The sequence below is a fragment of the Gavialis gangeticus genome, unplaced genomic scaffold (genome assembly GCF_001723915.1).
Source record: "Gavialis gangeticus isolate Ggan-Ray unplaced genomic scaffold, GavGan_comp1, whole genome shotgun sequence".
Classification (NCBI taxonomy): Eukaryota; Metazoa; Chordata; order Crocodylia; family Gavialidae; genus Gavialis; species Gavialis gangeticus.
This window is the reverse complement of record NW_017729022.1, coordinates 62,445,081-62,461,438: the sequence shown is the minus strand read 5'-3', so window position 1 is coordinate 62,461,438 and position 16,358 is coordinate 62,445,081. Positions and strand designations below refer to the sequence as shown.

At 47.8% G+C, this 16,358-nt stretch overlaps 1 protein-coding gene and 1 long non-coding RNA gene across 3 annotated transcripts in view; one reads left to right on the top strand and one right to left on the bottom strand.

Moving 5' to 3' along the window:
- Positions 1–283: 283 nt before the first annotated feature.
- Positions 284–16,358, top strand: part of LOC109295993 — a 23,207-nt gene continuing 7,132 nt past the window's right edge. Inside the window, exons 1-2 of the long non-coding RNA XR_002096875.1 lie at positions 284–313; positions 11,423–11,429. This is a non-coding gene — a long non-coding RNA (uncharacterized LOC109295993). The remainder of the gene's footprint in view (positions 314–11,422; positions 11,430–16,358) is intronic.
- Positions 7,789–16,358, bottom strand: part of CBX6 (chromobox 6) — a 20,705-nt gene continuing 12,135 nt past the window's right edge. The window contains exon 5 of one of the 2 annotated variants that reach the window (XM_019515175.1): positions 7,789–11,881. In XM_019515175.1, coding sequence (XP_019370720.1) covers positions 10,907–11,881 — 975 coding nt within the window. In that variant the 3' untranslated portion in view covers positions 7,789–10,906. The remainder of the gene's footprint in view (positions 11,882–16,358) is intronic. The other variant, XM_019515176.1, reaches the window with a different exon arrangement.

Below are 16,358 nucleotides of genomic sequence, written 5' to 3'. Positions count from 1 at the left end.
ATCTTTCCTTCTGGAGCATCATCTTAAGTTTTACAGACTGCATCTGTCTGTAGGTGTATCTGGTCCCCTTCCACTGCAAAGGAGTCAAACAACAGAGAAGTGAGGATTAAGTTATTAAAGAGGAAGGATGATCTTATAGCACTAGACTGGGACTCAGGATAGCAAGGGTCAGGCAGGTCCTGGGTGTGCCAGGTGCCTTATATCACTTGGGGCAGATTGTGCTGTTTCTCTGCTCCACCCCACTTCATCACCCATTCTCCCATATGAAATGAGAGAAATGAAGCTTCCTTTATGCATCTTGTTTATTTGGAGTGTGAAGGCAGGAATGCTTGCTGTGCATTTGCACAGCACCAAGTATGTGGGGCCCTGATCTCAGATGAACTCTTCAGGCACTGCTATGCTACAAACAACAGATTCTCCAGTTGGAAACAGGAGGCAGGAATGGAGTTTAATAGGATGTAACAACTCCAGCTGGCATTTAGCCAGGTGCAAAGGGCCTCCTGGCCCTGTGAGCAGTGCTGGAAGAGCTTCAAGAACCAGAATCTCCATCAGGCATGGCCTTGATTGTCATCTCCTACCTGCTGACCTTTTTATTTGTGGAGGGCAGAGCACCAAGAGACTTGCCCCGGGTTTAGAAAGTAGGAAGTGGTGACAAGCAGGATTGGTGACAGAAGCCAATTTTAACAACAGCTCTTAGCATCAACCTCGAGGGAGATTAAAGGATTTCTTTCCCACGTCCATCTGCAATTAACAACCAGTCAGTGTCTCCTGCTGGCAGCTCTTCTGGAGGATCTGAGTCCGAAAGGGCAAATCTAATTTGGGCATACCAGACCTGCTGTGGCCTTTGCATTAGGAGATGCAGATAAGGGAACCCTGGCTCACTACAGCTGGCACGAGGGGAAAGAAATCAGCAAAGCTTGACCTTGTGCCAGGCAGCCACACTAACTGCAATAAAGCAGTCACCATGGAAAACAGCAGAGGACCAGATAGCTCCCCCTCCCTTCTGTCCGGCTGGCTGGTGAGCTAAGGGCAGATGTGGGGAAATTCAGTAGAAGCAGAAGGGTTACTAGCCTGGAGTTCTTTCCTCTCTCCCCTCCAAGCCCCACAAAAAAGTTGGGGAAGGGAACAATGAAATACCAGGGGCAATTTCCGTTTTAAGATTTTTAAATTCTTTCAAGATAAGGCTGTCTGCATCTGAGGAAGCCTATCAGGTGGTTATAAGGAACGTTTTCCAAGAGTCTGTCAGGGGCAAATCACACTGTTAACTTACCAGTACGCTGCATGCCTGAACTACAGGTCCCATATGCCCTGAGCTCTTGGAAATACTCTTTAAGAGCATTTCCACTCCCCATCTTCCAGGAAATTGCTTTCTCCCCATCTATGCTCTTGCAGCTCCTGAGAGACCGTTCAGACAAATGCTGCCAAACTTCCTGGCTCAGGAAGAACTCCTTCCTGCCAGGGACAGGTTGCAGTCCTAGCACGATGCAGTGCTATGGCCCCAGGGCCACATGGTGTGGAATGAACGACCTCGCTTTAAGACTCCAAGGAATAGGAAAGTTCTCCCAGTTCACATTCCTTGAACACCTTCCCAGTGCTGGACGCGGTTTCTATTCTCCATACACCTGGAGGATTGGGTTCCCCTGCCAGCTGGCAGAGCCTAAGAAATGGCTGTAGCCCAGGAGGCTACATGGTGACTCTTGGGATTTGCAGCCAGAGGCTTGATCATGTGATTGCACAGGAACCACCAGATCAGCTTGACCCAGTCCCTACCCCATTCATTTACCCTCCCAGTCCTTCTAATGCTCACCATGTACCTCACTTCCTCCTCCATCCATGCCCCCACTCTATCCTATGTCTCATTTCCTCTTTTCACCATCAAAATGCTGGTTTTTGGCCACTCTGATCCATTTCTCTCCAGCCCTTTCCACATGTCCTTGCTACTCCACTCAAATCCACAGAACAGCTCAGTTCTGGTCTCCCCTTACCTCTGAACTGTCTCTGCCTTCTCTTCCTCACTCACAGGATGGGACAAGTGGGTGCCTTATTAGGCTTTGCCCTACTGCAAAGGGGAAGCTGCTCCTTATATACTACCTCCATAGACCCCCCTCTCCCCCCCAGGGTCCCTTTACCCTTTCTGAAAAGCCAGAATGGGATGGAAGGCAAAAGGAACAAGGAAGTAAAGTGGGGAGATCACCATCTACCTAACCACTGACCATCAGGAAAAGAAGCCTGAAAGAGGGAACAGATTGGTGAGGTGCTGGTGGTTGTAGGAGCAGAGAGCTAAAAAGTTCAGCTGTTGCGATAGGCAGCTATCGCCTAGATTGTTTCCCTATGATGGACCTTCTTGCCTGAAACATGGTAGGTGCTGGAAACTTTCTTTTTAGGGTCATTAGCTCCAGTGCAGCCCTGAATCATAGGGACCTGGATGATTCAAAGACTTAGGCTTTGTGTACCAAACCCTTCCCTTGAGCCATTGGCTCCAGTTATGCTCAAAGTCAAGGGGGACTCACTGGTGTAGGAAATTGGGGGCTGAGGTACAGAGCACATGGCTGCCCACTCAGCCCAAACTCTTGGCCACCTGATGAAAGGAATGCCATTGGAGGAGCCCCAGAAAAGGGTTGGCAGGGAAAACAACTCTCCCCTTATGCAGGGCAGTTCTTCCTTGCTTTCTTGCCTCTGGCACACTGACAAAGGAATGGGGGAAGATGTTGTCACGTGTGAACCAAGTTATGGCAATCCATAGGGTACAAGCTAGACGTGAAGGAGAGGTGATGAGTGCTTTGGTACCCTCTAGGAGATTGTGTCATGCAGTCAGTGACCCCACACTTCAAAATGGTGGAGGGAGAGGCTATAACTAAAGCTTGTTGAATGAGCTTTAAAGAACCCCTGCTGCCATTTTGAAGCACAGGATGCTGAATACACATGATGCTGCAGGTGCTTTAATTAAAGTGACACTCAGAGCCACTCAGAAGTTATTCCCTGCAGTATGTTCCCTCATACTTGGGCCAAAGCAGTTGTAATTCCCTTAGGCAGTGGGGCCACCACCATTCCTTCCCTTGACAGATTTGATCAATAAATGAAGACATCAGTTCCATATACAACTGAGATCACGACCACTCAAGGCAGACAAGAGACTTTGGAATGTAACAATTTATTGGGGTTTTTTTTTTCCTCTTTTAATTCCCCATTTCTGGCATTGATACAATATTCAAGAGCAGCAGAAAGAACAAAATGTACAAGAATACAAGTGTAATTAGCACAACCTCCTACCCCAGACCCGGAGCAAACCCATTCTCCGTTGGAAACGCTAATGGGAGGGATGATCCTATCACTTTCCCCCCCAGACTATGCTTCCCATCCATCCACTCCAGACAGAGTTTAGCCAGCTGGGAACTGGATTTAAAAACAAAACAAAAACAAAAAAAATGCAAACACTCTATTTAAAAATGAAAATTGCAAGACAAAAAATAATATATATATATATATATATATAGATATATATATAGATATACAATTTATCTGGGCATGATTTTAATTAAATGCATTTTCAAAATTAAAAAAAAATTACAAGATACATATTTAGGCTTATTTTAAATTAAAAAAAAAAGTCACCACCTCCACTCTGTGCCAAGTGAGGGGAAAAGACAACTGGGTTGTATTAGGACTGTCACCATTACACAAATCCGCGATAAAAGTGTTTGCCAGGACAAAAGCACATGCTTAACCCAAAGTAGCCAAGTACCACAGAGATCCATGAGTACTTGGATGCTGAAACTGTGTGCGTAAGTCTGCAGGATCGGAGCCAAAGCCTGGCACCAGGAGATGGGAAACAAAAGGCAAACAGGGGAAACCCTGATTTCCCCACCAGCACCTTGCAATTTTCTATGCAGAAGGTAACAAACCAACAAAAAAAACATTTCTGATGAAAAAATCTGCCATAAAGGGAGGGGATTTAAGGGCAGGGAAACAGGGTAGGGATGTATCAAGTAGCTTATCTCCAAAATGTAGAGGTCAGTACATTTTTTAAAATTATGTTTAAGAACTTGAATTTAGAGACTAGTTCTTGCTCCTTCCTCCAACAAGGACATAGGCCAACCCCTCCCTTACCTTCCCCTAGTGTCAGAAGCATCAGATACATGCTGACCCAGCTACTTCCTCTGTCCTTGCTGAAGGAAGCACAAAGACTGCGGTCATGTTTTTCACTCTGATTCTTAAAACAACAACTGGCAAGGCTCCGATTCTGTGAAGCATTTTGACATATAAATGACAGACTTCTTAAAGTCTAGGACATACTTTAAGTGCTTTTGCTAAAGACAATTTGATTTAAGCATGCACACTTTGCGGAATCAGGTCCTCCTGAGGTGTTATCTCCCCAGGGGACTAACCCTGAATCTGTTTAGCAGCCACCAGTGCCCTCCCCGAATTTGATACTTCAAGCCATCCACCACCACCACGACCACCACCATTTAAGATGGCACCACTCCAATTATTCTTACTGATTTTCTCATGTCATTGTTTTTCCTTTTCCCCACCCATTTCACACTAACCAGGGGGTTCCTTGCTCCACTCCACCCATTGCTGGGACTGCCTCTGTAGAGTTTCCCAGACAGATTCTCACTCTCTAGCCCTTGGGACATGAGAGCAGAATGACCTCATAAGGGTGAATAATGTGTACCATTAAGGTGGAAAGCCTGCCTTGGATTCAGCCCCACACTTCTACACAATCCTGTAGGGGGTTTCATTTTGTGCTACACAGAAGATGGGAGGGACAGGACTGCCAGGGTTACAACCATGGAGATAACTGGTATCTCCACTTTGTACCTTGATGGAGACATTTTAAAGGAGCTGGGGGAAGTCATTGAATCCCCAGTCTTCTTTAAAAGCCAGTAAGGGCTCTCTCAGCCCTGGAAGTGTACAGCACATCTTAGCCAACATACAAATCCCAGAGCATAATAGACTGTGTCAGACCTACTGCTTTGCCATAGATGGAGGAAGACAAGTAGGAGCTGCCAAGACACAGATGAGATGTAGGCCACTTCTGGGCAACAATGGTGAAAGTAGTGGTGGTAGGTTCTCCCCTCCCCCAAAATGTATGTTTGGGGGAGAGCCCCAAATACTGCCGTATTCAACACCAGAGCAGCAACAAAATGAGTTGAGGTCAAACAAGGGGCTTTTCTGAAGCAATATCTGGCACCTGGATAGCTCTGTACGAATGAGGATGCTTTCTCCCCATGGCAGAGTACAAGAAATGGAGACACAGGGCAGTGAACCAGCTGGGACAAGGCCACAGCAAATCAAATGAAAAGAACCCAGCAGCACCTAGTTCCCAGCCCCAAGATCAACCCTCTGGACCATGCTGCCTTCAGTACAAGGATTGGGACGGGTTACGTGGGGGATTCTTTAATATTTATATATATTTTTATATAAAAAAGTAAATAAGATCCCAGCTCTTGCACGATTATTGGGCAGAATTGAAATATGCAGCAAAGCAAGCAATATTGGAGTACAGGGTGTGCCAGGCAAGAAGTGCAAGGCCTTGGGATAAAAGGCAAGTGGGGCAGGGGGGAAGAGGGGGTCCGGACAAGCCAGCAAGCATAAACCCTCTCCCCGATCTTAGGCTTGTCACACCTCCCTGCACATGCCCCCTCTACACAACTAGAATTTCACACCACTTGAGAAGAAGGGTCTCCCCCAACGGTTTCATTACCCTCCTTCCCCCCCCCAACGCCACAGTTACCGAGGTGGCCAGAAGGGCAGGAGTGAGGGAAAAAAATGCTTCCATGCCCCCAACCAGTGCTACACCTCAGTGTATTCTTTAGGGTGCCTCTCCACTCCCAGAAGGATAGGCACCTGGGAAGGTGATTAAACCAGCTGTTGGAAATATTGCAAAGCTGCTGAAACTTCCCCTAAAAGCAGGGGCCAGGAAGGGGATTTCATTCCCCAGGAAGACTCAGCTCAGCACCTATTTGATAACAGAGGGAGGGTCTGACCTTCCCCCTCAGCTTGGGGGAGTAAGGGGTGGTGGTACATGTGGAACTAAAGCACTGGGAGACAAAGAAACTCCCCTCACCCCTGAAAATACAAAGAGAATCAGTGGTTCACCCAGGATTAGAAACCAGGACCACCTTCTGGAGTCCACAGTGCCTACGTACATCCTCCCACCCCTGGAAAAGGCATTGCATCCTTGTCAGCTTCATGGAACTATCCCAACTCCAATCAGTCTAGAGTGGAGTACTGGGCGAAGGTAGGAGATTGGCATATACCAGGAGTGGGCAATTATTTTGGGCAGAGGGCTGCTTACTGAGTTTTGGCAAACCATCGATGGCCGCATGGCAGGCAGCCAAGGAGAGATAAATATTAATTTTCTGAATTTTTAGGGGCTCCATGGGCCAGAAAAAATGACCTGGCGGGCCGCATTTTACCCACCCCTGGCACGTATGTTTGTTCAGTATGAAAGCTGCAGGTCATGAGGGAAGAGCAATAGCAGAGCTCAGGGGGCAGGGAGAAGAAGAGAAAGTGAGTTCCCAAGACCAGCCCAGACAAGGGAAGTAGTTTTGTTTGTTTGGTTGGTTTGTTTTTACCCAGAATGCACAGGAGAGACCCTGACAAGGGAAAAAACAGAACAAAACATTTTGCCAGATGACCTCCATCCACTCACTTTTGTTACATTCAGAGGCCAATGTTTGGTTGTCTTCTTTCTTATGGTCACCCCAACAGATCCGGTGACCACCATGCAGCAGACATGAGGCGTGATGGCAACAGCAGCCTCTTTTACTTCAAGAGACAGTGAAGCAGCACCCCACCAACAGAATACAGCCCTGCTCTTGGCAACACCCCACCCCATGTCACTCATTGTCCCCCCCACATCCTGTGAACCCCAGCACTCCCAAGGAAAGGGCGCTCCCCAGTTGTCTGAAACTTCAAGTACACACAGGGGTTTTCGCTTTCCTCTGAAGATCTGGCATTGGCCACTGCCAGAGATGGGACACCAACTCAGATGGGACTCTGCTCTTTCAATGCTGGGGTGACAACTAAGAATCATAGAAAATGAGAGCTGGAAGGGACCTCAGGAGGTCATCTAATCCAACCCCTGCTCAAAGGAGGACAAGCCCCAACTAGATCATCCCAGCCAAGGCTTTGTCTAGCTTGGGCTTAAAAACCTCCAACCTTCCATATGTAACATGCCATTCCCTTACATGGCAGGGACCAAGAGACTAGGAGGGGAGTTGGGCTGCCTTTATTCTGCTCCTGCCTGCAGTGGTTATTTGGCAAGGAAGGTGCAAGCTAGCCTGAACGTCTCAGTGGCACAACCTGCATGCAGAGAAAGTCAACAGACCATTTCCATGCCATCAGCCTCACCTGGACTCTGCCAGAACAGGATTTACCACTTCTGCTACAACTTTGGCACCCTTGCACCCAGGAAGGAATGGGGCAACAGTTCAGTCTCCATCTTATCTGTGGAGAGGAGTGAATAGGGGAGGGGGGTTAGGTCTGGTAAGGTTGCTGGATGGAGGTCACTCCAAGGTTTGGGGAAGTGGCAAAGAGAAGGGTAAATATCCAGGGTTCCTCCAAAATGTGACTTGCCACTTCGGATCAGAAATTGCTGCTTACCCTTAACATCCTTCTCCAGTTTAAGTGAGCCAAAGACCATCCCAGACACACAAACACTTTAATACTACAAAATACTCTCTTCTCTAAGGACCATCTAATACCACTACAGTTTGTGCAATCACTGCATTTATTATTCATTTTAAAACTCTCTCTCCCTGTAGAAATGTCATTTTTTTAAACTTTTCTCTTTTTTGCAAAACTAATCATTTCACTTTTTTCCACTCCATCATAAAATCTCTAAAAACACAACAAGAGAACATACATGGCACAGACACAGAGAATGCTTCCCTGTTTGTTTGTTTGTTTTTTTTTGGGGGGGGAATGCTTTTGAATAAACCCTTCGTCTGACCCCATGCCCTTCCTAAAGGACATGGGTGGGACCTTCCTTTCTATCTCCCGGTTAAGAGTGGGGAGAAAAATTCACAAAGGTGAGTATAAAGCCACTTTTATACCAGCATAAATCTTCATCAGTCTCTGGTAACTGGACCACACAAAGCTTGAGGGTCCTACTGCACTCAGAGATGGTCCTTAATTCAAGCAGTAGAGAGGCTCATGCTTTTAGATCCAGAGGTTCAGTCCCTGCAGATAACCCAAAGGTAGGGACATCACCCAAAAGTGGTCTAGCTACTTCTGCTGACTGAATCATACTTCTTTCCAATACAAAATGGATCTAGGATGCAAGTTCTTCCAAAGCCCAGTAGCCCCCTCACCTCCCAACTGCAGAGAGAAGGGTCACCAACTGTCTGGTCCTCATAGAGGTTCCCTACAACAGACCCACCTGCAGCTCCTAATGGACAATCCTGTTATTCATCACTCCAGAGGAAGGCGAAAACCCTTCAGTTTGGAAACTATCCAAGAACACCGAGCAACAGACATCAGGGGCAGGGGGAAAAAAAAGAATTTGGCCAAGTAAACAATTCTTGGCTAAAACACATCAAGAGTTTCCTATTACAAGTTCCCTTTTTATCTCCCACAAACTTTTTTGAACATTTCTGAACTTCATTACCACAAAACAGGAACACCACCACATACACGCCAAACAGTAACCAAACGACTAAAAAAAAAAAAAGTGACTGGCCAGTATGCATCTACCCCATAAAATAGTTCCTCTTATCTTGCAGCCTCATAAAATAATTATTTTCTAAAAAACTTTTCCTTTTAATACAGGTCTCCTTGCTATTTCCCCTAATATAGATATTCTTCCCCTGTCCCAAGCCACCTGTCCATGAAGCTGCAGCCATAAGAATAAGCTGTCAAGAAATAAGAGAATCCTGGGTGCACAAGGTGAAAGAAAGATGCAAAAAACTCAAAACCCACAAAGACAACAGGCAGATATTAATACACACATACATACGCATACACACGCACATTACAGGAAGCCTTGAATTGGTGTATGAATGGGGGGGAAAAAAAAACCTCCTTCTCCCCACTCCCCTGCAAACATAGCTGCTAAATATTGTGTGTTAAAAAAATAATAATAATGTGCACACAGGGTGAGACTAACAGCACCTGGAAGCATCTCTCAGATGGCTGACATGAAGCTTGAATTAAACTGGTTTTAGTTCGCACTTCTTGTAGTTTTGACGCAAATCCCTGTGGACACTTATTTCAGATTAGAACCTGAATTCTGGTGTGGCCACCTGCAAAAAGTGTGAACTCTACCCAGTTCAATCTGCTCTTTGGGTGATGATGAGCCATCTGGACAGAGTTCCTTTCTCACATTCCCACCCACCCCACATGCATATAAAAGGTAAGATAATGTATGGGTCCTATAATGAGAGGGCCCAATACCCTCCCGCTCACAATAATGGGATCAAGGCAGATACAAGGACACAAATGAAGATGGACTGTGTCAGCCTCTCTTCCCCTTGTCTCCGCTTTCCTCAGATTCAGCACCACGCCAGCGGAAAAAAACAAGAGAACGGCATCTTACCACCAAGCTTGTTCACAAAACAGAGTAGAGTCCTTTTGTGGCTTGGAAATTAACAGCACAGAGGGGAAGGGGAATGATGGAAGCTGCACTCACCTGCTCCCAGGTGCAAGGGGTGGGGGCAATTTCAGATTTTTTTTTTAATCATGTTCAGCAAGAAACTAGGGAGTTGGGAGAAGCATATGCATGCACACACACTCACGCACATGTGTAAGAGACCCAGTAAATCTTACAACAGGTTCTTAGCACCTTTGGTTGACAATTGTAGAGGCAATTTCAGACCTTGGAAAGGCAGAGGTGAATCCACTCCAGTGCACCAACCGAACAGATCAAACTGAGGAGACCACCTTCCTGCCACCAGCAGGGCAAGGACAGTAAAATGATTTGGTGGAGCTCTGTGCAAGATGACCTGTTGGCCACACCCTGCTGGGGCACCATCACTCTATGTACATTTCTCCCCCTGGACTGAAGGACGGATGTGCAGTTCTCCCACTTCCACCACGGAAAAGCTTAGGAAGGCTACTTTATGCCCTGTACCCAAGCAAGTGCAAGTGATGAACACTAGGAGGAAGATCCAGAATGGAAGCAACAGTCCCAAAGAGGCTGAACATATTGGAAGATCCAGGAGGGAAGAAGCAGAAGAAAGGAAGGAGCAAGGGCCCAGGTGGTCTCAAAATGCCCATACAACTGCCAAGTTAGCACCAATCATAAGAGCAAGAAGGAAGTGAGCCTGGGTCATGAACTGCAAGAGCAGACACCCATATGTGGGCCGTGCTGCAATTGGGCTCTAGCCACAATGCTTTATGGTCTGATCTCTTGTCTGTCTTTCTGATAATGTCAGGTATCATTGGCCAGAAGTCAGGAGAGCGCCAATCCATACCACAGAAAGGGGACAAGATTAGGAGCTGCCTCAGGAGAAGACAAGGAGAAGAACCATAAGGGATCATATACTTGCCATGGGCTCCCTTTTCAATGCCCCTTCCCCTCCCTACCAAGAGCAGAAGCTCACCAGCACCTTCAGGTAGGGTGGCGTAGAGATCCTTCCCTGCCCCAAACACACACACACACACACACACACACACTCTCTCTCTCTCTCCCCACCCCCAAGGCTCCACACTAATTTGACATGTTCCTTGGGACCAATAGCTTCCCACCCCCACCCACTCACAGCAGTGACATCTGGGAACCTCAGATTTCTAGCCTCCCTCACCCCCATCCCACCCCAGTCTCCAAGCAGGAAGGAACAAGAAAAAAAACAAAAAGGGAGAGGGAAGGGGGGAGAAGGAGAAAACTAACCACAAGCCATTCACACCATGACTTCTCGCAGCAGAGCCTCCCCCCACCCCGGTGCAGGGATCCAGCTGCTCACTTGCTGCCGCTGCTACCTCCACCCGCTGCCACCTTCTCGAAATCCTCCGCATTGCAGAACTCCTTGATGGTCACCGTCAGGAGGTTGCTGGTGACATCTGTGACCACCACATTAGAGCATGGGGACATCTCAGGGCGCCAGTCGCCTGCCTCTTGCTCTGGGTCGGAGGAGGAGAGGAATGATGATGGTGGTGTCTGGCTCCCGCCACATCCCCCCTGGGGTGACCGCTTGCTGGTGGCTGCTGACTCGGGCGGGATGGAGAGGTCGAGCACTTCTGACTCACGCCAGTCAGGGATGGCAGGGCTGAGGGTCTCGGGAAGCAGCTTTGGGGGAGAATCATCTGGGTCAGAGGAGGAGTGTGGGGTGGGTGAGGGACAGCCAGAGGAGCTGGAGCTGCGGGCATCGTAAGGGGTGGAGCCCACAATCAGCCCACAGGAGGCTGCTTGGGAACCCTCTGCTTCCGTCTTCCCCTCCAGTGATGAGGCTGGTGTGGCAGACGGCTTGTTATAGAGAGAGAAGGTGCCGAATTTCATGTGGCGGATCTGGGAGCGGAGGACACTCTCACTGAACTTCTTACTCTTGCCGATGACACGGTTTCGGGAAGGGATCTTTGGCCGAGCCAGCGCCCCTGACCCATTAGTGGTCTTCCCCCCCTTATCGATGACCTTTAGGTTGAGGATGATGCGGCTGCGCTTGGGCTCGCGAGGCTTCACCTTGCGGTTGATGATGCGGACGGTCTCTGAGAAAGGCGAGACTGGAGGACGGATGCCGGTTGCCCCGCCCATACTCCCACTGTTTTGGGGGTCTGGGCGGGGCAGGGGGCGGCGGGACATGCGGTGGCATCTCCGGATATCCTTCTTGAGCCGGTGCACCGCAGCACTGGAGTGGAGCTTGGGTGACGAGGTGCTGGAGCCAGGCTTGACAGAGAAGTGCACATCCCCAATGTGGAGGGCCTCCGCTTGGGCCCGAGCCTGCGGTGGTGGGGGGAGGGGGAAAAAAGAGTAGTTAGAGATGCACCCAAGACCCAGCTAGCCACAAGTCAAGGGCTCTTCAACTTGGGATGACCTGTGGCTAAGGCCACATTAGCCACACCTTGTCAGGAGACAAGGGCTGCAACCTTGCTTGCATAGAGTATAACAATAAATACATGACTTCTACAGTTACATAACCTCCCTGGTGTGTAAGAGGTAACTGGTGTTCTTCTGTAGATCAGACAGAAGGCCTATTAAAGTCCCCTCTCTGCCACAGCCTTGGCCTTTTAGGTCAAGCTCTGGCTGTTCATGCTTTTACCCCTAAGTTCCCAGTTCAAACCCCAATATGTCAGCTAAGGCAGTGACTATCACCATTATATGATTTTTGATAGCTGAATACAAACCAACACATTCATTTTGCTCAATGACAATGAAAACAACCTAGGAATCCAATCTGGGAGCAGTAGAGTAGACTGGGCTGCAGCCTGCTTACTATCAGTTGCTGTGGGATGCACACATGCAAATGAGGGAACTTATGGCAGGAGGGTTGGTTATATTTTAGGCCTTCCTAATATCTGTTTTTTGGACTACTGAATAGACATCTCCCCTGAATGAGGGAGTGCCTGGGAAAGGGCTCAGAAGAACCCAGTACCACAGATGCTGAGTTACAGTGGATTCCCAGGAGGGCTGTGCAGCCTGTCACCCCAATAAACATCTGGAGATAGGCAGTTCAACACTAAGATCTGGATTGCAAATTCAAAAGGCACTGCCAAACAGGGAGCAAAAGCTTGCATAAACAGCTCACTGGGTTTGATTCATGGAGGAGACAAAAGCAGGGTGACAGAAGTGTTATTCCCTAGTACCCCACACTACGGAGATATTAATGTCCTATACAAGCCATGGAAGAAATGTAGCCTGTGAAAGGGTAATGGAGGCATTAGTGATCTGACAGACTAGAAAGAGGGGAAAGATCTCAGATTCATGGTTCACAAATTCATGGTTCCTATGGGGGGGGGGGAAATCAACAAAAAAAAAAAAAAAATCAAGAATTTCCAGAGGCAAGAATTCTTGAGGGCAATACTTTTTATTGGACCAATGATATGCTTGGTATAGATATAGACAAGCTCTCAGGCATCAGAGTACCCTCTCTCAGGCCTACTACAATACCCAAAAGCTCCATCTATACCAACCATACAATTTGTCTGATAAAAGGTATCACCCACAAGAATTCTTGCCTCTTGCGTATCTCCTGGACCATCATTGCAGCAACATCACCCCAACACTACCAAGAATCTTGAATTGAATACTGAACTTTGTACTTCAGGGCTTAAGCCAGTCTCTCCCCATTACACACAAGTGAAAGGTGACATGGTGGGCTTATTATCCCACCTCTGCTTGTTGCAGGGGTTCTTCCACTTACATGAAGCATCTGATTCTGGCCACTGTCAGAAAGAGGAGAATGGTCTAGGGCTGCAGGGGCCACCTTTTTTAGCAGGCTTGCCACAAACTAGTCCCATACTCGAGTGCCACTCTGACCCCTTTCCCCTGCTGCTGATCTGCTTTTTTTCCCTTCCCTGTCTGCTGCTGTGCTGCCTTCTCCTTCCCAGGTTTGCCAAGTGCTGCACACACAGGCTTTCCATGCCACTTATAGCACCCATGGCACAGACTGGCCAACTGTGGCCTTGGGGGACCTTAAGTCTGATTCAATTTGACAGTTCCCATGTTCATATTACACCCCGACAAAGGTTGTCCCATGCAGACCAAATATCTGTTTCAAGTAACAGATAAGGTAGTAAAAGTGCAGAAAGGCACCTTCCATCCTCAGATCTGCTCTTGGGTCATCCTCCCAAACAAACAGATTGGGAGTCATGGCAGGTGACCTTAGGGACAAGAATTTTCATCTGCTCTTTGCAAGGACAGCTCTTGGAGCCAGAGCAGGATCATTCGCAAAGGCCAGCATTTGCAAATTGAGCAGGTTTGAGCTGGAGACATAGTAACCCAATGAACATGGAGTCCCATGGTGTAATTTCCATCACTTCTCAAAGCAGATTTGCACTGTAAATGGTGTCTATTAACATTAAACACTTCACCTATGTGAAACACAGCACCTCTTTACCCAAAACAGACTCTTTTGCACCTCTCTCCTCCAAAACCCAACCCTGGCTAGAAGTAACCTGATATTTTGGCACCACACCCACCATTCAACTTGCCAGTTAAGAATCAAGTGAGCAATTTCTACCATCTAGTGACCACAGAGAGAAGTGCAGCCCCCAGAACATGCCTTCCTTTCCATCTCATTTTTTCACATTGCCACTCCTCCTCCCCTTTCACACAGACCTCTGGAGAACCCTCATCGTGGGAAAGGAAGGGAAGCGCATGAACAAACACCCATCATTACCAGCAGGCCTGTACCTCCAGCCTGATTCTATCTCAGAAGAGTCCACTGCCTGGGTGCACTTCGACCACAGCCCCAAATTTAAGTACAGCTTCCACGATCCCCTCCCCCATGGGTAAAGAAGTTAGGAATATGGTGACATTTGACTCCACTCTGGGAGAGCACTCTAAAGGCTCGTTTGTGCCAGAGATTTTACACCTTCAGTTAAACTGGCTGACAAATAAAATACACTAGATAACACATGCTTCTAAAGGCTGGAATGGATGCTCTCCAAATGTTTGTCCCACACTGCCAATACTAGCTATTTATCTTAGGTGAAGGTGAAAAGAAAAAAAAGTCTAGCACGGATGAACCTTAGTAGGCATCACTGTTGGGGGAAGTATCCCAGGAGCCAGCTAGAGTTTCTTTTCTCTCAGGTTCATGCATTATTCCTACACACCTCACAGAATGGCTAATTAGACAAGGCTGCTGTCCCAAAGATCTTGCAGCCCAGCATGCACTGAATGACTACTCACTATTTTTCACCCTTCAAGTCACGCTCATAGTTAAGTTTCCTATCGGACATCACTTAACCAAGCAAAGGCCTGCTTTCCATTCTATCCCCTTTTCTCACACATTGCCCTAGCCCCTCAGCCATTTCTGCTGCTCTTCAAGCTCCCTTCAGCTGCACATTACCAGGTTGTGGGGGTGCTTGGACTGGAATGTCCAAGTAGAAAGACAGTCACATGGATGTGGTGTGAAGAGAAACCCCCTGATCCAGGACATGACTCTACACCGGTGGTCTCCAAAGTGGGATGCACGCGCCCCACGGGGTGAGCAAGACCATGCACTGGGGTGCAGGAAGAAAATATTAGAACTTCTATTTATATTTATTTTTTATCTAAAAAAATAAGAAAGAAATTAAGATTTATTAATATTTAATATATGGATCGACACTGGTGCCCGTATGTCAGACGGTCACACGTCACGTACGGTACGGAAGGTAATCTGAAGGAAGAGTGGGAGTTCCACAGTGTGGAGGGGTTGACAGTGGTGCCCTCACTCGTTTGTTCGCTTTCAGTATATTGCAATGTATATATTGGGGGTGTGTGCTCAAAATTTTTTACTGATAGGGGTGCGCAATCTAAAAAGGTTGGAGACCACTGCTCTACACAACCATATGCACCCCTTTGGCTTTTTTGCTGGTATATCCCAGTAATCTCATATGTAATTGGCTGTCTGCTGTTAAACTCCAACCACAGCATTTCTTTCATCTTCAGTTTCACGGTCCTTCAGAATCTGTATCTTACTGTAATTAGCTGGGTAGTCTGAAGTCTTTCCTTGGATCTCTTAAGCATATTTCAACAACCCCTGGAGCAGCAGGACATTGATCATTGTGGTTCCCCTGCTTTACCTGGGGCAGGTTAGTGAGTTATGCCTTGTGGCTGTGTAGTTCTGCTAACAGATTTAAACTAGGGTGTCAAAGACATAGCCTACTGGCTGGGTCCAGCCCGTGGAGCCCCTTCATCCAGCCCCAAGTGCTGCCTGGGGGTCTTAGAACTGACCCATGGGCAGCCTGTGGGGTGCGGCAGAGAGCACTGTGTGCTGCACGGTGCCCACTGTGGCCACTACGCCCCAATGTCCACTTCAACATGTCTCCCCAGAGTGGCTGCTGTGTGCAGTACAGCCCTAGAGGCCAGAGCAAGACCATGCTGCACACAGCACCCATTCCAGCCACCTCAGGACACATACTAGATTCAGCATGCAGGGCTAGCCTGGGGGTCCAATCTGGTCTGTGGGCCAGCTCCATGGGCCAGATGAGTCTGACACGAGTCTGGGTTATGTTATGCATTTGTATGAGATGGTTTGGATAGGAATGATCCTGCCTCAGGCAGGGGGTTGGACTAGATGACCTCTTAGTATCATAGAGAAGCAAGGCTGGAAGAAACTAAGTCAGGCAGGAGGCAGGGCAGGGTAACACCTTAGAGACCAGTTGGTTCTGAGAGGTACGATGTTTCATAGATGACAACCGAATTCAGATGCCATCACCTCTAAAAGTTCATGCCTTGCTGAATCAATTAGTCTCTATGGTGGCACCTGGCC